Below are 21,256 nucleotides of genomic sequence, written 5' to 3' on the forward strand. Positions count from 1 at the left end.
TTTCCATCTTAAGGAATATAATGATAACGAATATGCATGTTGTACTTTATAATTTACAAAGTATTTTACAGGTCTTTTCTCTCATTGAATATAAAGTTCTAATTTCCCTTTCTTTCCCCAGTGTTAAGTGATAAAACTGAAACTAAAACAGTTATAAATAATATTCAAATATCTGATAGGGAATCTGTGCAATCAAGATTCTTAGCATGTCATTTAGAAAAACACTTTACCATTGAAAGACATATCTTACTTATTCAGAATAATGGAGAATCAAGGTATTTGTTTGAGTCTTAAAAAGTAAAAGATGTTTCTCTTTTTATAAATGAAAATATAGGCTGCAGTGAAATACCATGGTGACAGATCAAAGGAAAGTTTAATGAATTTTGCTATGCAGCATGTTAGAAGCACAGTGACAGAATTATGGACAGGTAATTTTGTCTTCATAATTTGCTTAATTTTCAAGGATACTTTGAATTGGTATTTCAGATTTTTCAGTAGTAATATTAATGTTCTGATCATATTATCTTTTCCATGCTTCTTAGAAAGGAATTATGTCATTTGTTCTGAGCTCTGCTAAATAATAGGCCTTTCATAAATTTAATTTATACAGAAACGAAAACAAGTTTGATGTAGGATATGAATATGAGATGGGGCTAGGTGAAAAGGCAACTTTGAAAGTGCAGCTGAATATTTAGTAAAACAAGTTGTTTTATTGCCTTTGTAAGTATACTATATCAAGTGTAAATTTATGCCTATTCAATTTAATTTTGAAGTTTAAGAACTCTTCTAATCTCAGGCATTTAATTCATTAAGTAGCTTTAGAGGAGTTATGTAATTACTCTGTACTACCCATGAAATGATAGTATTTACTTCTAAAGGGATGCTCATATCATTCAGTGAATCCAGTTATATCTCCAAAGCTGTTAAGTACGAGGGCTACAGCCATAAACTGTATAATCTTTGCCTTCAGGACCCCATTATTAAACCATTAAAATACAGAATAGTGACTATTATGATAGAGGTAAGCTTAGGGAAGCATAAAGAATATGAAAGAATTCAGGTGGGGAAAGGAGGAAGGGTTAGGAAATTCTTCCTGAATGAAATCAGATCCAATCTGTCTTGAGAGTGAAGAGGAATCGTTAAAAAGTCACTGTATTTGGAAGCTGGCAATATTTCATGAATCTGACAAAAGATGGGTAAAAAGTAGAGTGGTTTGGGGAAGGAATGACCAACTGAATGGGTAGACAAAGCTCAGATCACAAGGGGCCTAACTTGCCAATTGGGGTTTCTTTCTTAATAATGAATTTAGATTTTATATGATTGGAAAAAAAAAAAGTCAGGGTAGGAATTTGACATGCTCAGGAGGATTTTTAGGAATCCTGAAAACTACTCGAGTAGATTGGAAATGGGTGAGATTAAATGGGAAATCCCATTTAGAAAATGGTTTCCATTGTGGAGTAGTAAGTGATCAGAAATTTTCTTTATTTTTCTCTTAAGGAAATTTTGTTAACTCCATACAAACTGCATTTGCTGCTGGTATTGGCTGGCTGATCACTTTTTGTTCCGAAGGAAGTGGTAATATTATTTGTTATTTTGTTATGATGAAGAGACCATGACTTTTGATTTTTAGATGACAGCCTTTTTTTTCCCATAGCTTTATTGAGGTATAATTGACATAGAACATTGTGTAACTTTAAGGTGTACAATGTGTTGATCTGAAACACTTATATGTTAGAAGATGATGACCACCATAATATTAGCTAACACCTCTATCCTGTCACACAATTACTACTTCCTTCTAGTCATGAGAACATTTAGGATCTGCTCTTTGAACAAGTTTCAAGGATTTAATACAGTATTATTAGATATAATTACTATATGCTATATATTAGGTCCTCAGAAGCTACTAGTCTTGCAACTGGAAGTATGTACTCTTAGACTAGGTGAAAATCTTAAGTATGCTACTATAATTGATCATTGTCTATTTTCAAAGTACAGTTTATACTTTTTAATGTTATAATTTTTATTTAATGGATATTTATCTTTTTATTATTTTACACATAAGGCTATAAAATTATTAATTGCTCTTTTTAAGTTGAAGTGTATATTTACAATATTGTGTTGGTTTCAGGTATACAGCATTGTTTGATTTTTTGTGGGATACCTTCCATTATAGGTTATTACAAGATACTGGGTAAAATTCCCTGTACTATACAGTACATCCTTTGTACCAACTTTGTGTATAGTAGTTTGTGTCTATTAATCCCACATTCCTAATTTGTCCCTTCCCTCATCTCTCTCCCTTCTGGTGACTGTTAGGTTGTTTTCTGTGTCTAAGTTTGTTTCTGTTTTGTGTATAGATTGATTTGTATTATTTTTTAGATTTCACATATAAATATCATATATGTGTCTGACTTCACAAAGTATAATATTCTCTAGGTCCATTCATGTTTCTGCAGATGGCAACATTTCATTCTTTTTATGGCCAAGTACTACTCCTTGTATCCGTACCACATCTTCTTAAGCTGGTTGTCTGTTGATGGACGCTTGGGTTATTTCCATGTCTTGGCTAAATAGCTCTGCTTGAACACACAGGTGCATATAGCTTTTCAAATTAAGAGGTTTTTTTCGTTTCTGGCTATACCCAGGAGTGGAATTGCCGGATCATACGATAGATCTATGTTTTGTTTTTTTGAGGAACTGCCATACTGTTTTCCATTGTGGCTGTACCAGTTTATATTCCCACCAACAGTTTGGTGGGGTTCCTTTTCTCCACACTTTCCAGCATTTATTTGTAGACTTTTTGATAATAGCCATACTTACTGGTGTCAGATGCTACCTCGTTGTGGTTTTGATTTGCATTTCTGTAATAAGTAGCCGTGTTGAGCATCTTTTCATGTGGCTTGTTGGCTCTCTGTATATGTCTTCTTTGGAGAAATGTCTGTTTAGGTCTTATGCCTTTTTTCTTTTTTTTGGCTACACAGCACAGCATGGGGGATCTTAGTTTCCCAATCAGGGATCGAACTCATGACCCCTGCATTGTAAGTGTGGATTCTTAACCACTAGACAGTCAGGGAAGTCCCTGCCCATTCTTTGATTGGGTCGTTTGTTTTTTCATTATTTCTGTCATCTGAGCTATTTACTATTTTAATTATTAACCCCTTTTGGTCACATCATTTGCAAATATTTCCTCCTGTTTCTTAAGTTGTCTTTTCATTTTATTGATGACTTCTTTGCTGTGCATACTTACAAAACCAAGCTTGTAAGTTGGATTAGGTCCCAGTTCTTTACTTCTGCTTTTTTATTGTGTTTGCCCTGGGAGACTGATCTAAGAAAATATTGCTACAGTTTATGTCTGAGAATGTTTTGCCTGTGGTTTCTCCTAGGAGTTTTATGATGTCATGTCTTATATTTAGGTCTCTAAAGCTTTTTTTTTAATTGAAGTATAGTTGTTTTACACTGTTGTGTTAACTACTGCTCTAATTAAGTGACTGAGTTATACATGTGTATGCATTCTGTTTTTCTGTTCCTTTCCACTATGGTTTATCATAGGATACTGAATATAGTTCTCTGTGCTGTACAGTAGCACCTTGTTTATTCATTCTGTGGAACCCCAACCTCCTACTCTGTCCCTCCTCCCAAGCCCTCTCCTCCTTGGCAACCACCAGTATCCTCTCTATATCCGTGGTCCTGTTTCATAGATAGGTTCATTTGTGTCCTATCTTAGATTTCACGTGAAAGCCGTATTGGATGCTGTCTCCCTCTTTCTTCTGACTGACTGCACTTGGGACGGTGATCTGGTTGCATCCGCGTCACTGCACGTGGCATTATGTCGCTCTTTTTTATGGCAGAATGGTATTCCATTGTGTGTATGTACCACATCTGTACCCATTCATCTGCTCATGGACATGTCGGTTGATTCCATTTCTTGGCTGTTGTGAATAGTGCTGCTCTGAACATAGGGCTGCATGTATCTTTTGGGGTTGGAGTTTTGTCTGGATATAGGCCTAGGGATGGGATTGCTGGATCGTATGGTAATACTAGTTTGCGTTTTCTGAGGAAGCTCCATAATGTTCTCTATAATGGCAGTACCAACTGACGTTCCACCAGTAATGTCAGAGGTTCCTTTTAATCCACACCCTTTCCAGCATTTGCTGTTTGTAGACTTTTTAATGACGGTCATTCTGACTGGAAGTGCTGCCTCACTGCAGCTATCATTTCCATTTCTCTAATAGTTAACAGTATTGAGCATCTTTTCATGTGTCTGTTGGCCATCGGTATTTCTTCTTTGAAGAAATGTCTATTTTATGCCTTCTGGTCGTTTCTTGATTGGGTTGACTTTTTGCTGTTGGATTTTATTAACTGTTTGTACATTTTGGAAATTAAGCCCTGGTTGGCTGCGCTGTTTGTGGATATTTTCTCCCATTCTGTAGGTTGTCTTTTTGTTTTGTTTGTAAAGCTTTTAAGTTTGATAAGGTCCTATTTGTTTACTTTTGTTTTTATTCTTATTGTCTTGGGAGACTGACCTAAGAAAACATTGGTATGATTTATGGCAGAGAATGTTTTGCCTGTGATTTCTTCTAGGAGTTTTATGGTGTTACATCTTCTATTTAAGTCTTGAAGCTATTTTGAGTTTATTTCCATACATGATGACAGGATGTGTTCCAGCTTCATTGATTTACCTGTGCTCTCCAGCATTTCCAACACCACTTGCTGAAGAGATCATCTTTTCCCCATTGTATATCCTTGCCTCCTTTGTTGAAAGTTAATTGACCATAGATGTGTGAGTTTATTTCTGGGCTCTCTGTTTTGTGCCATTGATCCATATAACTGTTTTTATGCCAGTACCACACTCTTGATTACTGTAGCTTTGTAGCATTGTCTAAAGTTTGGTAGGATGATGCCTCCTGCTTTATTTTTCTTTAGGATTGCTCAGAACAATTCCTTGTCTAGTGGCTGTGGCTAGGACCTCCAATACTTGAATAGAAGCAATGAGAGTGGGCATCCTCATCTTGTTCCCAAATTTAGAGGGAAGGCTTTCAGTTTTTCACTGTTGAGTATTATGTTTTTGACTGTGGCTTTGTTGTAAATGACCTTTATTATGTTGTAATATGTTCCCTGTACACCCACTTTTATGAAAGTTTTTATCATGAATGGCTGTTGAATTTTGTGAAATGATTTTTCTGCATCTGTTGAGATGGTCATGTGGTTTTTGTCTTTTTTGTTAATATCACATTGATTGATTTGCATATGTGAAAACATTCTTGTGACCCTGAAATGAATCCAACTTGATCATGGTGTATGATGCTTTTTCAGTATTGTTGGATTCAGTTCGCTAGTCTTCTATTGAGGATTTTTGCACCTGTATTCAGCAAAGATTAGTTCAGTTCAGTTCAGTTGCTCAGTCGTGTCCAGCTCTTTGCAACCCCATGAACCGTAGCACGCCAGGCCTCCCTGTCCATCACCAACTCCCGGAGTTCACTCAAACTCATGTCCATCAAGTCAGTGATGCCATCCAGCCATCTCATCCTCTGTCGTCCCCTTCTCCTCCTGCCCCCAATCCCTCCCAGCATCAGAGTCTTTTCCAGTGAGTCGAGTCTTTTCCAATGAGTCATCTCTTCGCATGAGGTGGCCAAAGTACTGGAGTTTCAGCTTTAACATCAGTCCTTCCAAACAACACCCAGGACTGATCTCCTTTGGGATGGATTGGTTGGATCTCCTTGAAGTCCAAGGGACTCTCAGGAGTCTTCTCTAACACCACAGTTCAAAAGCATCAATTCTTCGGCACTCAGCTTTCTTTATAGTCCAACTCTCACATCCATTAATGACTATTGGAAAAACCATAGCTTTGACTAGACAGACCTTTGTTGGCAAAGTAATGTCTCTCCTTTTTAATATACTATCTAGGTTGGTCATAGCTTTTCTTCCAAGGAGCAAGCGTCTTTTAATTTTGTGGCTTCAGTCACCATCTGCAGTTACTTTGGAGTGCAAAAAAATAAAGTCTCTCACTGTTGCCGTTGTTTCCCCATCTGTTTGCCATGAAGTGATGGGATTGGATGCCATGATCTTCGTTTTCTGAATGTTGAGTTTTAAGCCAGCTTTTTCACTCTCCTCTTTCACTTTTATCAAGAAGGCTCTTCAGTTCCTCTTTGCTTTCTGCCATAAGGGTGAAGAAAGAGTGAAGAACCTATTTAAGAGTGTACTGTATTTTAAGAATTTGCTGTATATGTTAATCAGATAGGTCCATTACATTTTATTATCCCAAATTATGAGATCCCTTGGTTCAAGGGGGCTGTTGATAGGAGGAGCTATTTTAGAATAAGATCTTAAGGAGGTGCTTGAGAGGGAGTGCCTTCTTTCTTCCTTGCCTAGAAATCCTGAGAAACTAAGGGGAGAGAAGAGGAGAGGGAGGGAAGGGAGGGGAAGGGAAGAGAGAGAGAAAAGCTCAGGAGGGAGAAGAATGAGACATTGACCCCTGTGTCTGCATGGTAAATAAAAGTCTCAGTATTTACCAGCACAGCCCAATTAATTGCCTTAGAGTCAACATCATGGTTTGCAGCAAATGAAAGTATAGATTTCATACTTAATAGCTGAAAGTTCCTCATAAGTTTCTTTTCCCCCCCTCAGATTGTTTGACCTCACAGACACGTCTCAGGTTAAGTGGTATGTTGGTAAGCATCAATTATTTTGCAAAACTGTATCACCATGTTAAGAAACACATTTAAAAACTGATTCCAGGTATTTTCTTTGCTGGTTTCTTGAACATTTAACTCCCTTGTTTGTAATCTTCCTTGTTTTCTGATCAATATATTCATAGTTATAAGCGTCCTTCTGATTGGCTGTGTTCAATATATTTTAACATGTAGTGCTTTCATTCACTCCTAAATATTCCATAATTTAATTATTGAGTTCCAAAGAGGTTAAAGAAACCAGAGAGTTAGTGTTTTTGTCATTTCCAAACCTTAATTTTTTGTTGTTTTGTTATTTTACTTACTTAGCTCTCATCATTATAGTCACGGAGTACAGTCTCTGTGTTGATAATTTAACACTATTGAAACTGTCCTTGTGGGTTGGGCATTTGCCAAGATTTTGTTTGTTTGTTTTACAAAGATTGTTAGTGTTCTATGTATGCTTTAAAATGTTTCCTATGTGAGGTGTAATTTTTATATCTATTTGATCAAATTTATTAATCACGTTATTCAAATCTGCCTCATTTTTTGTGTTCTTTTTAAAAGTTTAATTTTTATGGTAGTGCAGTTGTATTTTTATGAACTATAAATCCTTCTTAACTTTTTTTTCTCAACTTACAATATTATTTTTTCTTTTCATTTTAGGATGGTCTTGTTAATGTGGGATGGGTGGACTGTGCCACCCAGGATAACCTTTGTAAAAGTTTGGATATTACAACAAGTACGACTGCCTATTTTCCTCCTGGAGCCACTTTAAATAACAAAGAGAAAAGCGGTATTTTGGTATGAATCCCTTTAATTTCTTTACATATAAATACATAACACATGTATTCAAATATATCATTTTGTAAACAATGAGCAAAAAAAAATGAACCAGTTTATATCATCTGATTATGGAACACTTAATTTATTTAGAACAAATACTTAATATTTGGGATTCTGTTTAATACTTCAGTTTAAAAAGTTAAACTGTAAGGATTATTTCTAAACTACTTTTAACAGTCCCAAAGGTAAAGAATATATTCTTAGGTTAAATGAATATTTACTGGTTTCCATTTACTTCCATATTTTCTCATGTTAAAATATAGATTATTAGTAGGTTTAGCTGGAATCTGGTATCTGGTTTTTTTTAAGCCTCCTGTTTGACTCTGATATAAACTTAGTTTGATGATCTACTGGTCTGGTTCACCTTCCTAATTTTATGAATGAAGAAGCTGAGGTTCAAGAAAGCTGTCAAGGAGCTGAAACAAATACTAGGATATCAGATAGGTCTCTAGAGAACCCACCCACAAAAAAAGATTCTAATGTAAGACAAACTACCTGTAGTTTTCTGTTTTTACTTTTCTTTTTTTGATATTGATACAGATTACATGTATCCATTATAGAAGTTCATATTTGATATATAAATGTGTAAAGAAAGATTTGAAATTCATTAAAACTAAATCACCCATAGGCAAGCACCATCAAGTCTTGGGACATACCCTTCCAGCTCTCTGCTTATATGTGTGTGAAATTATGACTTCATGCAGGCAACTCACTAGTTTTGCCTTTGGCCCAGACCTCTGCCCTACACTACAGACGTGGTTATTCTCCAGCCTGTTTATTGTCTCCCCTGGGATATTAATTGATGTTCCAAACTTAGATGTCTGTAACTGTACTCCTGATATTTCCCCATACGTCTGTTCTACCTAGTTTTTTCCGCATCTCAGTTAATGAAAGCTTCATCTTTTATGATTAAGGCCAAATACCTTGGAGTCATTCTTGACCCCTTTTTCTTATATTTATAACCTATACTCTATTCATCAGGAAAATAGTTGGATCTCTTTAAAATCTTTCATTATCCACCTCATTGTACTTATCACCTTATATACTATATTTATTCTTTCATTATTTTTCTCTTGTAGTAAATTTCAAGTTTTAATTTTTCACTGACATATCCTAAGGGCCTAGAAGAATATCTGGCACATAAGTACTATATATAGTGCCAGAATCCTAGAGCGAGTAGCCTTTCCATTCTCCCAGGGATCTTCCCAACCCAGGGATTGAACCCAGGTCTCCCACATTGCAGGCGGATTCTTTACCAGCTGAGCCACAAGGGAAGCCCATTTAGTGCCTGCTTAAGTGCTTTATACTATGTGTGTATGTGTGTGTGTCCCTGAATAGTAGTATATACAATAATTCCTGTGAATATGTGCATCAACAATTCCTAGAAACTAATTCATTGACTAAATGTAATATAATGAGTTTAACCAGTCCTCTCTGGATAGATACTTAAATTTCTACTTTCTCATGATTACAAGCAGTGTTATAATGTACTGTCTTGCTCACCTTTGTGCAATTCTACCATTATCTATTTAGAATGAGATGGCTGTAGCAATTGCAAATTCAATTCATGTTGCCAGATTTCCCAAAAAACCTGGGTTTATTTTACACTGTGCCATTAGCTCATGAAGATTACCTGTTCTCTGGTTAACGCTAAACATAGGCTCTTGCCTTCAGTACAACAATCTCATTTTTCAGTGAGATCTTGGGACTTTTTGGTTAAAACAGCAAGCTCAGATATGATCTCAGGAAACATAAATAAGTGATATTAGAAGTGTGATAACACAGGGTGATGAATTAAAGTCCTTGTCCCTCCTAAAAGCATTCAAGTTTTTAAAAAATGTAAAACTCTATGCTAGCTAAATATGTTTGGCAGGTGGAATTTAGAGGCTGCACAATACCTTTGTAAATAAAACTACCAAATTTTACTCTAAAACCAATTTATAATTTAAAAATTTATAAATTATATAAAATTTTTGATCAACGTGAGTAAAGTGAATGAGCTTTATAGTACTGAAACATGAAAGCTTTCTGTTTTCACCTGTTAAGCCCTTTGGTAACAAATTATTTCATAGGTTTCTGAGAGTATGCTACAGACTTTTTTATTTTTAAGCAGAAAAACCAAGTTTTCTATTCTTAGAGACATTGTTTCTATCCATTGGATTGTGTTCTCATGTTGAACATAGTTAAACTGAATACAGTAATAGTTTCTACAGGTTTTTAATAGAGTTTTATATCTTTGAGGTAATATTTGAATTGTCAAGAAAATAGTTTAAAGATAGACAGTAAACTGATCAACCCCTGTATACATTTTCTTGGTGTAACTTATTGCTACACTTTTGGTAATAGCAGCTGCTTCAGTGAGAATTAGGCTAGCAAAGAGAGTTCCATGAAAAAAATATGCTGAGGATAAAATATGGACAGAAATAGATAGTTGTTAGAATTGAGATGTGTCTATTTCAGTTGTTTGTGTTTTAAATAAGAGACCTAGATCTAAAGTGTATTTAATTTAAAATACATATTTTACATATATACATTTTACCCTGAAAAACTCCTCATTGGTTTGATTCAGGGACATTATTTCTAAAAACCTCTATAATAAACAAGGTCCATTCCAGTTTTCCCGTAAGTTTTTCTTAATTCCTTCAATTCAGTTCAGTTGTCACCAGTCGTGTTCGACTCTTTGCAACCCCATGGACCACAGCACACCAGGCCTCCCTGTCCATCAACAACTCCCGGAGTCCACCCAAACCCATGTCCATCAAGTCAGTGATGCCATCCAACCATCTCATCCTCTGTTGTCCTCTTCTCCTGCCCTCAATCTTTCCCAGCATCCAGGTCTTTTCTAATGAGTCAGCTCTTCTCCTCAGGTGGCCAAAGTATTGCAGTTTCAGCTTCAACATCAGTCCTTCCAATGAACACTCAGGACTGATCTTCTTAAGGATGGACTGGTTGGATCTCCTTGCAGTCCAAGGGACTCTCAAGAGTCTTCTCCAACACCACAGTTCAAAAGCATCAATTCTTTGGTGCTCAGCTTTCTTTATAGTCCAACTCTCACATCCATACATGACTCCTGGAAAAACCATAGCTTGACTAGATGGACCTTTGTTGGCAAACTAATGTCTCTGCTTTTGAATATGCTGTCTAAGTTGGTCATAACTTTCCTTCCAAGAAGTAAGCGTCTTTTAATTTCATGGCTACAGTCACCATCTGCAGTGATTTCAGAGCCCAGAAAAAGTCAGCCACTGTTTTCCCATCGATTTGCCATGAAGTGATGGGACTGGATGCCATGATCTTCGTTTTCTGAATGTTGAGCTTTAAGCTAACTTTTTTACTCTCCTCTTTCACTTTCATCAAGAGGCTCTTTAGTTCTTCTGCACTTTCTGCCATTATTAATTGGGATATGAAGCACCTTACTGCTACTGCTGCTGCTTTCTTGGCTTCAGTCATGTCCAACTCTGTGCAATCCTATAGACTGTAGCCTGGCAGGTTCCTCTGTCCATGGAATTCTCCAGGCAAGAGTACTGGAGTGGGTTGCTTTGCCCTCCTCCAGGGGATCTTCCCAACCCAGGGATCAAACCCTGGTCTCCTGCATTGCAGGCAGATTCTTTACCACTGAGCCACCAGGGAAGCCCATAAAGCATCTTATTAGATCATCAAATATTCTGTTAACAATTTTTAGAAAATTTGTAAAGCACTGGCATCCTATAAACATGGTTAGCATTAAAATTAGATTGAATATGATACAGCTTTTCCCACCAATGAGCCAGAGGTCACTCAAGGTTATTTTGAGGATTATTGTAGAATACCCAACACAGTTAACAGAAAATTCCAGGTAATAAAACACCTCATAATGAAATTTATTTTGCATCACTATTTTTAAAGAAACAACCCAGTTATATAACTGTTTAATAATTGTCAAAATATGGTATACTATCTTTTTTTGAAAAGGAAAACATTTAGGATAAATATAGCTTGAAAACTATGTTACTTCTGTGGTTTTTTTCTTAAAATTTCTTTCTCTGAAAACTGAAAAACTAAGACACTGAAATACTCAAATGTTGATTTTAAAAAATAACAATTTGATTCTCTTATTTTAGTTTCTTAGCTCATTGGATGCTAAAGAAATTTATTTGGAAATAATGCATAATCTTCCAGATTTTGAACTCCTTTCAGCAAATACACTACAGGTAATTTTTTCTTTAATAATAAATAATAGCAGATATTGATAACATTTCAGATCTTAACATTTTAAAAGTCAGCATTTGTTTTATTCATTTCAGAGGATCTTATTTATATATATTTATCAGTTGATTCCAGGTTAAACTCTAATGCCAGGTTTGCTGGGATTGCAGCTTGAGGGTGGATCGATAGCTTTGTGTAACTAGTCCTATAGGCAAGTTCAGGAAGAGCACCAGGAAAGGCAAGATACTGATCACAAAGCAACTTTGAATCTGATCTGAAGCTCTGTGTTCCTCCCTACAGAACAGATGATGTTGTTCAGTGAGAATTACAGACCAGCTTTAGAAACATTCAGTTTGTAGTAGAATCAATTGATTTCTTCTACTTATTGATCCCAGAAGTTTTCTAAGTCTGTATCCCTACGAAACTTTATGTTAAACCTGAAAACAATCTGGCTTCCCTACCTTTCAGCTTTTTAGTTCTGTGTCATTAAAACTGCGTTTTTTTTCTTAGCACAGTTATCCACCTTAAGATTTCATGATTTAATGGCTCTTTTCTTTCTGTAATACTATATGTTTGGTTTATATAGCATTATTCCAAATAAACTACAACATAAGAATATGACTGGGTCTGAATTTTAGACAGTATTTTGAAGTAATGGTTAAGATAGTTAAAATTAAGTCAAAGAAATAAAGATTAGAACTCTTAGGATTTCTCATCTCTGATGTTTCTTTCCCTTTATCACTTTCTTTTTTAATCATTTCTAAGGATCGTTTAGCTCATCATCGGTGGCTCTTATTTTTTCACTTTGGACAAAATGAAAATTCAAATGATCCTGAGTTGAAGAAACTAAAAACTCTACTTAAAAATGAACATATTCAAGTAAGAAAAATGTATTCTGCCTACCCTTCTGCTTTTGTGCTGTCTTCTTAATTTAGTACATAAAGTTATGTTTTAAATAACATTAAGATGTTTAGTTGAATTTTAAATTTAGAAATCCCTAAATGCTTTTGTTCTTCTGTTTTTTTTTCTACTGAAAATTAAAATGATATCTGAAAAAGTTTAACCCTCATTACTCTTGAGCAGTTGGTATCTGATAAATCTATATGATATAGTTTTTCTGGAATGCAGAAAACTATAGCTTTTTTTAAGTACTTGTTTCTTTATATAAGTAATTCATGTAATTCATGTACATTATTTTAAATTATGATATTATAAATAAGTGCAAAAATGAGTTAGAGATTTCTAAAAAGTATCTGTATTTTCACCATTGTTAAGAATTTACTGTTACAACTGTTGAGGCTTTTTAAACGTGGGTATGTGTTAGCACATATGTATACATGTGCACCTCTGCATATTACAGTGGCCATGGTAATAGACCTACACATGTAAATTTATATGTATGCTTTTATTCTCCTCTGTAAAATTTTCCATTTAGTGATTAAAAACTTTTCTACATACCAGTGTAATATATATTGGTATGTATGTTTTTGTGTAGGTATATGTATCAGTCATCATCTCACTGTGTGGCTACACTATGATTGTTTAACCTGTTCTCTCTTACTGGTGACTTTTAAGTTGTTTCCATTTTTATATCAAAAAAGATACACTGGAAAAATGCACTATGAGGAATTTTTTGAACCAAGGTTATATTTTTTTAGAAGTTTTTTATCCTCATTATCAGAGCCTTCCTTCTTACTGACAGCATGGGAGTGACCCATTTCCTCTCTACACCAGAGCCAGCCCTGGTATTACCATTCTTTATAATCAGCACTGTTTGGATAGGCCAAAAGTGATATGTTAATAATACTCATTTTTATGTATTTGCTTTCTATTTTATTTTCTATGTATGTCTCTGCCCCATTTACTTTCTCCTGATGGGATGTTTATCTTTTATTTCTTAATAGAAATCCTCTATCTTAAATACTGCAGATATTTTTCTTGGTTTATCATTTGCCTACTAGGTTTGTTCCCACACTGTATGAAATATTTCTGCTTCTGCAGTCTTAAGACGTTCTTTCTCTCCCCCATGTCAAGATAATATAAATATCCTCTAAGTTTTTAGAAGGATGGGCTTCATAAACAACTTAATATTTTCTTGGTAATTTCCTCTCAGGTTTTTGAGATCTCCAAGAGGCATTATTTTTACTAAATGTAGTTTCAGTGTTAAATGTAAATTAATGATTCCTGTTTCTTATTTTCATAGTCCATTAACTTGTTTAGAAGCTGTGTTGTTTTTATAGAAATGTCATTTTCGGATTATCCTTATGAATATTTAATTGAATGGATAAGATTTTATTTTCTACATATTGAACTTTCTCTTTCCTTTAGGTTGGCAAGTTTGACTGTTCCTCTGCACCAGACGTCTGTAGTAACTTCTATGTTTTTCAGCCGTGTCTAGCAGTATTTAAAGGACAGGGAACCAAAGAATTTGAAATTCATCATGGTAAGAAGGGGAAAAAATGATTTAAAAATTTCTTCATTTTTTAATTTTACTTTTTACCTTGTTTTATATGGACATGATTATTTTAAAATAACTTTGCTTTCATTTATTAGTAAGTGTTTCTTAAAGGGAAAGATATTTTGAATTATATATAGTTATTTTATCTTTTTTATTCTTTTTAAAATAAATCCCTTTTTTCTATCTAATATTGTGATCAGTATTTCAGTAAGAACTCTAGTGACTTGTCAGGCTAGTAAAGAATTTAAGGGTCTTGCTGGTTGACAAAAATAAGCAATACCTATCATTTCCATTTCAGTGTACCTAATACAGCATCTCAACCATTATGGGCAATTTCTAGATAGTCTTATTAGATGTTTTCACAACACTTGATGACCAAACATCTCCGTTAACTGCTTTGTTAGTTTTCTTGAATTTTGAATTTGTATTTCTGCATTTCAGCTTGTTGAGGACGTTAGCCCTGCATCATGCAGTTCCAGTTCCTGAAGTTTGGTATACATCATTGTCTCTGTCCTGGAAAAGGTCAAGTGTAGCAAAAGATAGACACAAACTACTAACAGTTAGTAAATAACAGATATTGATACTATGCCTGTACCGTGACAAGCATTCTTATAGGTGTTAGGAATGCAAAATTGTAAGGTATGGACTCTGCTCTCAGGAAGTTTAAAATATCTAGTGCGGGGATAGTGAAAAAAGGGAGATTTTTAAGAAAATATGAAGGACATTGTAATAGTCATTATAAATATAAGATCAAATAAAGAGACTTTTGCATCAGGAGGTGATATTTGAATTAAGGTGACATTTGAATACTCAGTTTCCCCAGGCAAATACAAGAAAACAAGTGAGTTCCCCTAGACTGAAGGAACTATGTGAGCAAAGACGACAAGATAAATTTAACAGTAACTACTGTTTACTCAGTGTTTTTTATAAATGAGATGTTTTCCTAAAGGTATTTGCATATTGTGCATATCTATGTATATCTTCACGGCAAGGCAGAAAACAGGCTCAGAAAGATAAAATAACTGGCGAAGGTAGATTTTGTATCCAAATATGTCTGACTCCGAAGCCTAGACTTAGAGCTGCACTAAACTATGCCACCTCGTGAAGGTGCTGGAAATGACCTCAGGTTTCTTACTGTTCTGTTCTGTTCTTTTCCGCCTCTGACATATTTCTCAGATTCCTTCTCTAGTCTGGGCTTACTGCCTTATTCCAGGTCCATCATCTCCATCTTGTCTAACATCCTCCAGTATAATTATCTGCCTCGTAGCATTTTTTCTTTACAATTAACTGTTTTCTTTGCAGATTTATACCATGGAATACGTGGAGCCTTCGTATGTCCCTTTTCTGCCTTGAGTCTTCTGATCTCGTTAGGAATGAACTTCAGATACCCTAGCGTAGGAGCAATGACTTTGTCTCGGTCCCCACTAGAATGGCGGTGCATAACAGGAATTCAGTAAATAGTTGTTAAGGTAAAAGTTAACGTGCCTCTGCCTGGTTTTCCAACCTCATCTCCCACCTCTGCCCCTGCAAATAATTTTAGCTCTAGCTACTTGTGAATCATTGAAAATACCATGTTCTTTCACTCCTGTGCCTTACACAGATTTTTCTTCCTCTTCCATTGTAAGCATTACTTCTTGGCCCTCAAGATATTTAGCGAACTCCAAGTCACCCTTTGAAACTTCACTTACAGCATTTTCTCCCGTGGAATATACCATGGATACCCAAGTGCTTGCTTTTGTGTGTTGCCACTAACTTCACAGCATACTTGGATTATTTCTTTGGATTTAAATAGGTGTTTATGTGCCAGGTACAATATTAGAGAGGAGGCAAAGAATAGGTACTAACCTTAATCTCTCTCTTAAAGAGCACTATGAGGTAGAGAAAACAGACAAGTAGCTGGGCAACTTTTTAAATGTCTGACATGGGGAGTATTAATCTACTTCCGAGTAGTAAATTACCCCCAAAACTTAGCAGTTGATTTACTTATTTTTTTGTTCATACTAGAAAATGCAAAACACTTTTTTAATTAATGTATTTATTTTAATTGGAGGCTAATTACTTTACAGTATTGTATTGGTTTTTGTCATATATCATCATGAATCAGCCACAGGCACACAGGTGTTCCCCATCCAGAACCCCCCTCCCATCTCCCTCCCCATCCCATCCCTCAGGGTCATCCCAGTGCACCAGCCCTGAGCACCCTGTCTCATGCTTCGAACCTGGATCAGCGATCCACTTCACATATGATAATATACACATTTCAATGCTACCTTCTCAAATCATCCCACCCTCGCCCTCTCCCACAGAGTCCAAAAGACTGTTCTATACATCTGTGTCTCTTTTGCTGTCTCACATATAGGGCCATCATTAACCATCTTATAAAATTCCATATGTATGTGTTAGTATACTGTATTGGTGTTTTTCTTTCTGGCTTACTTCACTCTGTATAATAGGCTCCAGTTTCATCCACTTCATTAGAACTGATTCAAATGTATTCTTTTTAATGGCCGAGTAACACTCCATTGTGTATATGTACCACAGCTTTGTTATCCATTCATCTGCTGATGGACATCTAGGTTGCTTCCATGTCCTGGCTATTGTAAACAGTGCTGTGATGAACATTGGTGTACACGTGTCTCTTTCAATTCTGGTTTCCTCGGTGTGTATGCCCAGCAGTGGGATTGCTGGGTCATAAGGCAGTTCTACTTCCAGTTTTTTAAGGAATCTCCACACTGTTCTCCATAGTGGCTGTACCAGTTTGCATTCCCACCAACAGTGTAAGAGGGTTCCCTTTTCTCCACACCCTCGCCAGCATTTGTTGCTTGTAGACTTTTGGATTGCAGCCATTCTGACCGGCATGAGATAGTACCTCATTGTGGTTTTGATTTGCATTTCTCTGATAATGAGTGATGTTGACCATCTTTTCATGTTTGTTAGCCATCTGTATGTCTTCTTTGGAGAAATGTCTATTTTGTTCTTTGGCCCATTTTTTGATTGGGTGGTTTATTTTTCTGGAATTGAACTGCAGGAGCTGCTTGTATATTTTTGAGATTAATTCTTTGTCAGTTGCTTCGTTTGCTATTATCTTCTCACATTCTGAAGGCTGTCTTTTCACCTTGTTTATAGTTTCCTTTGTTGTGCAAAACTTTTAAGTTTAATTAGGTCCTTTTGTTTATTTTTGCTTTTATTTCCATTACTCTGGGAGGTGGGTCATAGAGGATCCTGCTGTGATTTATGTCAGAGTATTTTGCCTATGTTCTCTAGGAGTTTTATAGTTTCTGGTCTTACATTTAGATCTTTAATCCATTTTGAGTTTATTTTTGTGTATGGTGTTAGAAAGTGTTCTAGTTTCATTCTTTTACAAGTGGTTGACCAGTTTTCCCAACACCACTTGTTAAAGAGATTGTCTTTTCTCCATTGATAAACTTGGCAGTTTAAAACAATGAACATTTATTAACTCAACACAGTTTCTAGTGTTCAGGAAGCTGAGAACCGCTTAGCTGAGTGGTTCTGGCTTGGGTTTTGTCCTGAGGTTGCAGTCCCAGTGGGTAAGGACTATAGTCATCTGAAGATTGGACTGTGGCTGGCAGATTTGGCTCCAGACTGACTCATGGCATAGCCAGGAGGCCTCGGTTCCCCACAAGTGGACCTCTCTGAGGGGCTGCTTACTTATCCCAGAATGAATGATCAGAGAGACACACATACACAGAAGCAATGATATTTTTAATAATCTGATCTCAGACAGTATAAACCAGCACACTCACCATATTCTATTGATTATATACACCAACCCTGGTACAACAGTGGTATGGGTCATTGAAAGTGATCTTGGAGATACCTACCCTAAGATGAGTATGGGTTACACTTAGGAAGAATATATAGATGGAGTAATTTTCTGAGGTTAGAGAAAGCAGTCTCTTCATCAAGATCTAAGTAGAAGTAATGGTTATACAAAGAGGTGTTAAATATGTTCTAAGCACAGGAACCGGTAAGTGTATTCTTAGACTCTGAAATAAGAGAGAGCCTTATTTATTCTTAGAAGGCAAGAATTTTAGGATAACTGGAAAGTGGAGTGTGGAAAGGAATGAGACTTAAGGCTGGAAATGGCCCCGGGGTCCCAATTGTGTGTTTCATCTGTCAGGTAATAAAGTAGTTTGGACTCTATCCTGGAGACAGAGCAAAGGCTTTCGTGGATTTAAGCAGAGATGTGACTTAACTATTCTACATTTTAGAAAGTTAACTGGCTGCCTAGAATTGGAGGGAGAGAAAGCAAGTAGAAGTCTGATGTGGTCATTTATGTAAGACAAGATTGGTAATGTAGATGAAGAGAAGTAGACAGTTTTTAAATGAATGCAAAATCAGTATAACTTGATGATTGTGTTTAAATGTAGGGAGATAAGAAAAGGAAACTCAGGTTTCTGACTTGGCAACTGAGTGACTGATAGCAACATTCTGTAAGAAAGAGAACACTCGGGGGCGAGGTGACATGAAGTACACACCCCTGGTTCACAATTGAATATAGGCCTGGTCTCAGGAGAAGAGTTTGGGCTAAAACTCTTTCATTGGTAATTGAAGCCTTAGGTGAGGATGACCTTGTCCAAAAGTGAATACAGAGACAAGATTGGGGCCCTGTGAATCATTTTTAAGACTGTCAAAGACAGAAGAATTTATGAAGCAATTCAAGCAGCAGTAGCTAAAGAGTGAGGGGAAAGCAGGACAATGTGGTATCATTTATCACTTTAAATATTTGTGAAACGTTTCTTTTCTGTTGGCCTGTGAACTCCCTAAGGAGAAAGTGTGTATCTTTTATTTTGCATGCGCTATGGCATTTAAAACAGGACCTGACACATAATAGGTGCTTTACTTAATATTAACTATTGAGTGAATAAATCAGAGGGCACATGGGAAGATGGATTATGTCCTGGTCCTAAGAAAGCTAGTATTTGCGAAGCCACGGAGTATATTCTTTAAGCAGTGGCCTTTAAGCAAGGGGCCCACACGATCAGATTAATGTTTTTGTAACTTGCCTCTGGTCACAATGTAGAAAATGAATTAGTTAAGGAAGGCAGAATAGAAGGACCAGCTTGATTATTTCAGTAGGCTAGACTATATTTAGGCAGTAGCCTAAATCGGGGTTGGAGATGGTAAGAGATAGAATGGTTGGAGCTGTGACAGGCAAAGAGAGAAGATAGAATGGTTGGAGCTGTGACAGGCAAAGAGAGAAGGCAAGAATCACTCCAGGAAATCTTATTTAGCACCTAGTGGATGATTACATTATTGTCAAGGTAGGAATAGTAAGAAAAGGAGCGAGTTTAGGGGAGAATAACTCAACTTTGATTTGTGTATATTTTGTTTGAAATGTTCATATGACATCCAGGTAAATATTTCCACTGGGTAACTCAGGTCTTGAATTCATAAGAGACGTCTAGGTTGAAGAAACAGACTTCAGTGTTAGGCCATAACAGTAGTTTAGGCAAGCAAAAAGCGCTCCAAGAATGTTGGGAGGAAATAATTCTCCCTCTGAGGATGAAGGAACTTTTCAAAGAGGTCTCAACGTTGTATCTGATCCTGCAAGAAGCAGAGTGTAAAGCAAAGGTTTCTCTGGCAGAGCAAACTTACATGGTATACAGAACACCAAAACCTCCACTAAATCAATTTGTTCATAGATTTATCTTCTCTTTAATATTTCAAGTATAAAAGCTTTGAAGTGTTTCTGTGGATAAAAAGACAAAATGTAGATTTTAATTTTTCTCTTTTTTCTCTGTTTCAAAGGAAAGAAGATTCTATATGACATACTTGCCTTTGCCAAGGAAAGTGTCAATTCTCATGTTACCACACTTGGACCTCAAAATTTTCCTGCCAATGAAAAAGAACCGTGGCTAGTTGATTTTTTTGCCCCTGTAAGTTATGTTTATCTGTCATTTCCACATTTTCAGGCTTTCTCTTGTTATGACAAAAGAAAAACCATTTTCTCGGTAACCTTGAAGAATGCATGTTAGAATCATGTTACTCAGTTTGACCACTGTCACTTACTGTTTTTAAGAAAGGCTGACATACTTGCCCTTCCAAGGACTGAGTGTATAAATGCTTAAGATTTGTCACTGTAATAAATATTGTTTATCTTAGCATATTGCTTGTTGCAAAAAATACGTGGTTTTTCGGTTTCATTTGGCTTGGTGCTTATGAATATTTTTTCTTCAATAGTGGTGTCCACCATGTCGAGCTTTATTGCCAGAGCTGCGAAAAGCATCAAAGCATCTTTATGGTCAGCTTAAGTTTGGTACATTAGATTGTACAGTTCACGAAGGACTCTGTAACATGGTAAGGCAAAGTATAAATATTTATTCTAATGTTTTTGTAAAATGTTTCAGCAGCCTCACATTAAAGCAATAAAATAACTTTCAAAAGTACACCTAACATTTAGAGTAGTAACATATTACTTAAATAATTTCATCAAAATGATATAAAATTATGATTGAATTAAACATAAATACTTAAGGTTTTTTTGTTTTTTTTGTTTTTTAATATTACGTTTTTGCAACCTATGGGCGTGTCTGGTCGCTCAGATGGTAAAGAATCTGCCTGCAATGCAGGAGACCCGGGTTTGAACCCTGGGACAGGAAGATGCCCTAGAGAAGGGAGTGGCTACCCACTCCAATATTCTTGTCTGTGGACAGAGGAGCCTGGCGGACTACAGTCCATGGAGTTGCAAAGAGTCAGACAGCACCAAGCAACTAACACTTACGCTATGCTTTCTTTTTGGCAACCTATAGTTTTTATTCTTTGTCTTCTAAGTGTAGTTAATAGAAATTAAACAGGGTTTTTTAAACCTTTATTTACACAACAGGCTTTCTTAGGTTAATAAAAATTTACTCTTCAGTTTAGGAAGAAATAGAAATTATAAAATATTCTTGGGGGGAAATCCTAAATCAGATCAAGCCTACAGATATTAGTGTATAGGAAATCCAGTGACAGGACATATTAAGTGATATGGGGGTACGCATACAACCTTCAAATCCCAGCATGTAGAGAACTTTTTAGGACAAATAGCAGTTTACTGGACATACACATTGAAAGAAGGAAAAAAGATATTAAAAAGACT

The 21,256-nt window shown here is 35.9% G+C and overlaps 1 protein-coding gene across 3 annotated transcripts in view; it reads left to right on the forward strand.

The window, feature by feature from the left end:
• The window catches only part of DNAJC10 (DnaJ heat shock protein family (Hsp40) member C10), a 48,218-nt gene that overhangs the window by 13,145 nt on the left and 13,817 nt on the right, over nt 1-21,256 (forward strand). For all 3 annotated transcript variants that reach the window (XM_040227756.1, XM_040227755.1, XM_040227757.1), the window contains 9 exons: nt 335-428; nt 1,498-1,575; nt 6,628-6,671; nt 7,335-7,472; nt 11,612-11,701; nt 12,462-12,575; nt 14,025-14,139; nt 19,927-20,054; nt 20,359-20,475. In XM_040227756.1, the coding sequence (XP_040083690.1) occupies nt 335-428; nt 1,498-1,575; nt 6,628-6,671; nt 7,335-7,472; nt 11,612-11,701; nt 12,462-12,575; nt 14,025-14,139; nt 19,927-20,054; nt 20,359-20,475 (918 nt within the window). The remainder of the gene's footprint in view (nt 1-334; nt 429-1,497; nt 1,576-6,627; nt 6,672-7,334; nt 7,473-11,611; nt 11,702-12,461; nt 12,576-14,024; nt 14,140-19,926; nt 20,055-20,358; nt 20,476-21,256) is intronic.

The sequence above is a fragment of the Oryx dammah genome, unplaced genomic scaffold, assembly GCF_014754425.2.
Source record: "Oryx dammah isolate SB20612 unplaced genomic scaffold, SCBI_Odam_1.1 HiC_scaffold_27, whole genome shotgun sequence".
NCBI lineage: Eukaryota > Metazoa > Chordata > Mammalia > Artiodactyla > Bovidae > Oryx > Oryx dammah.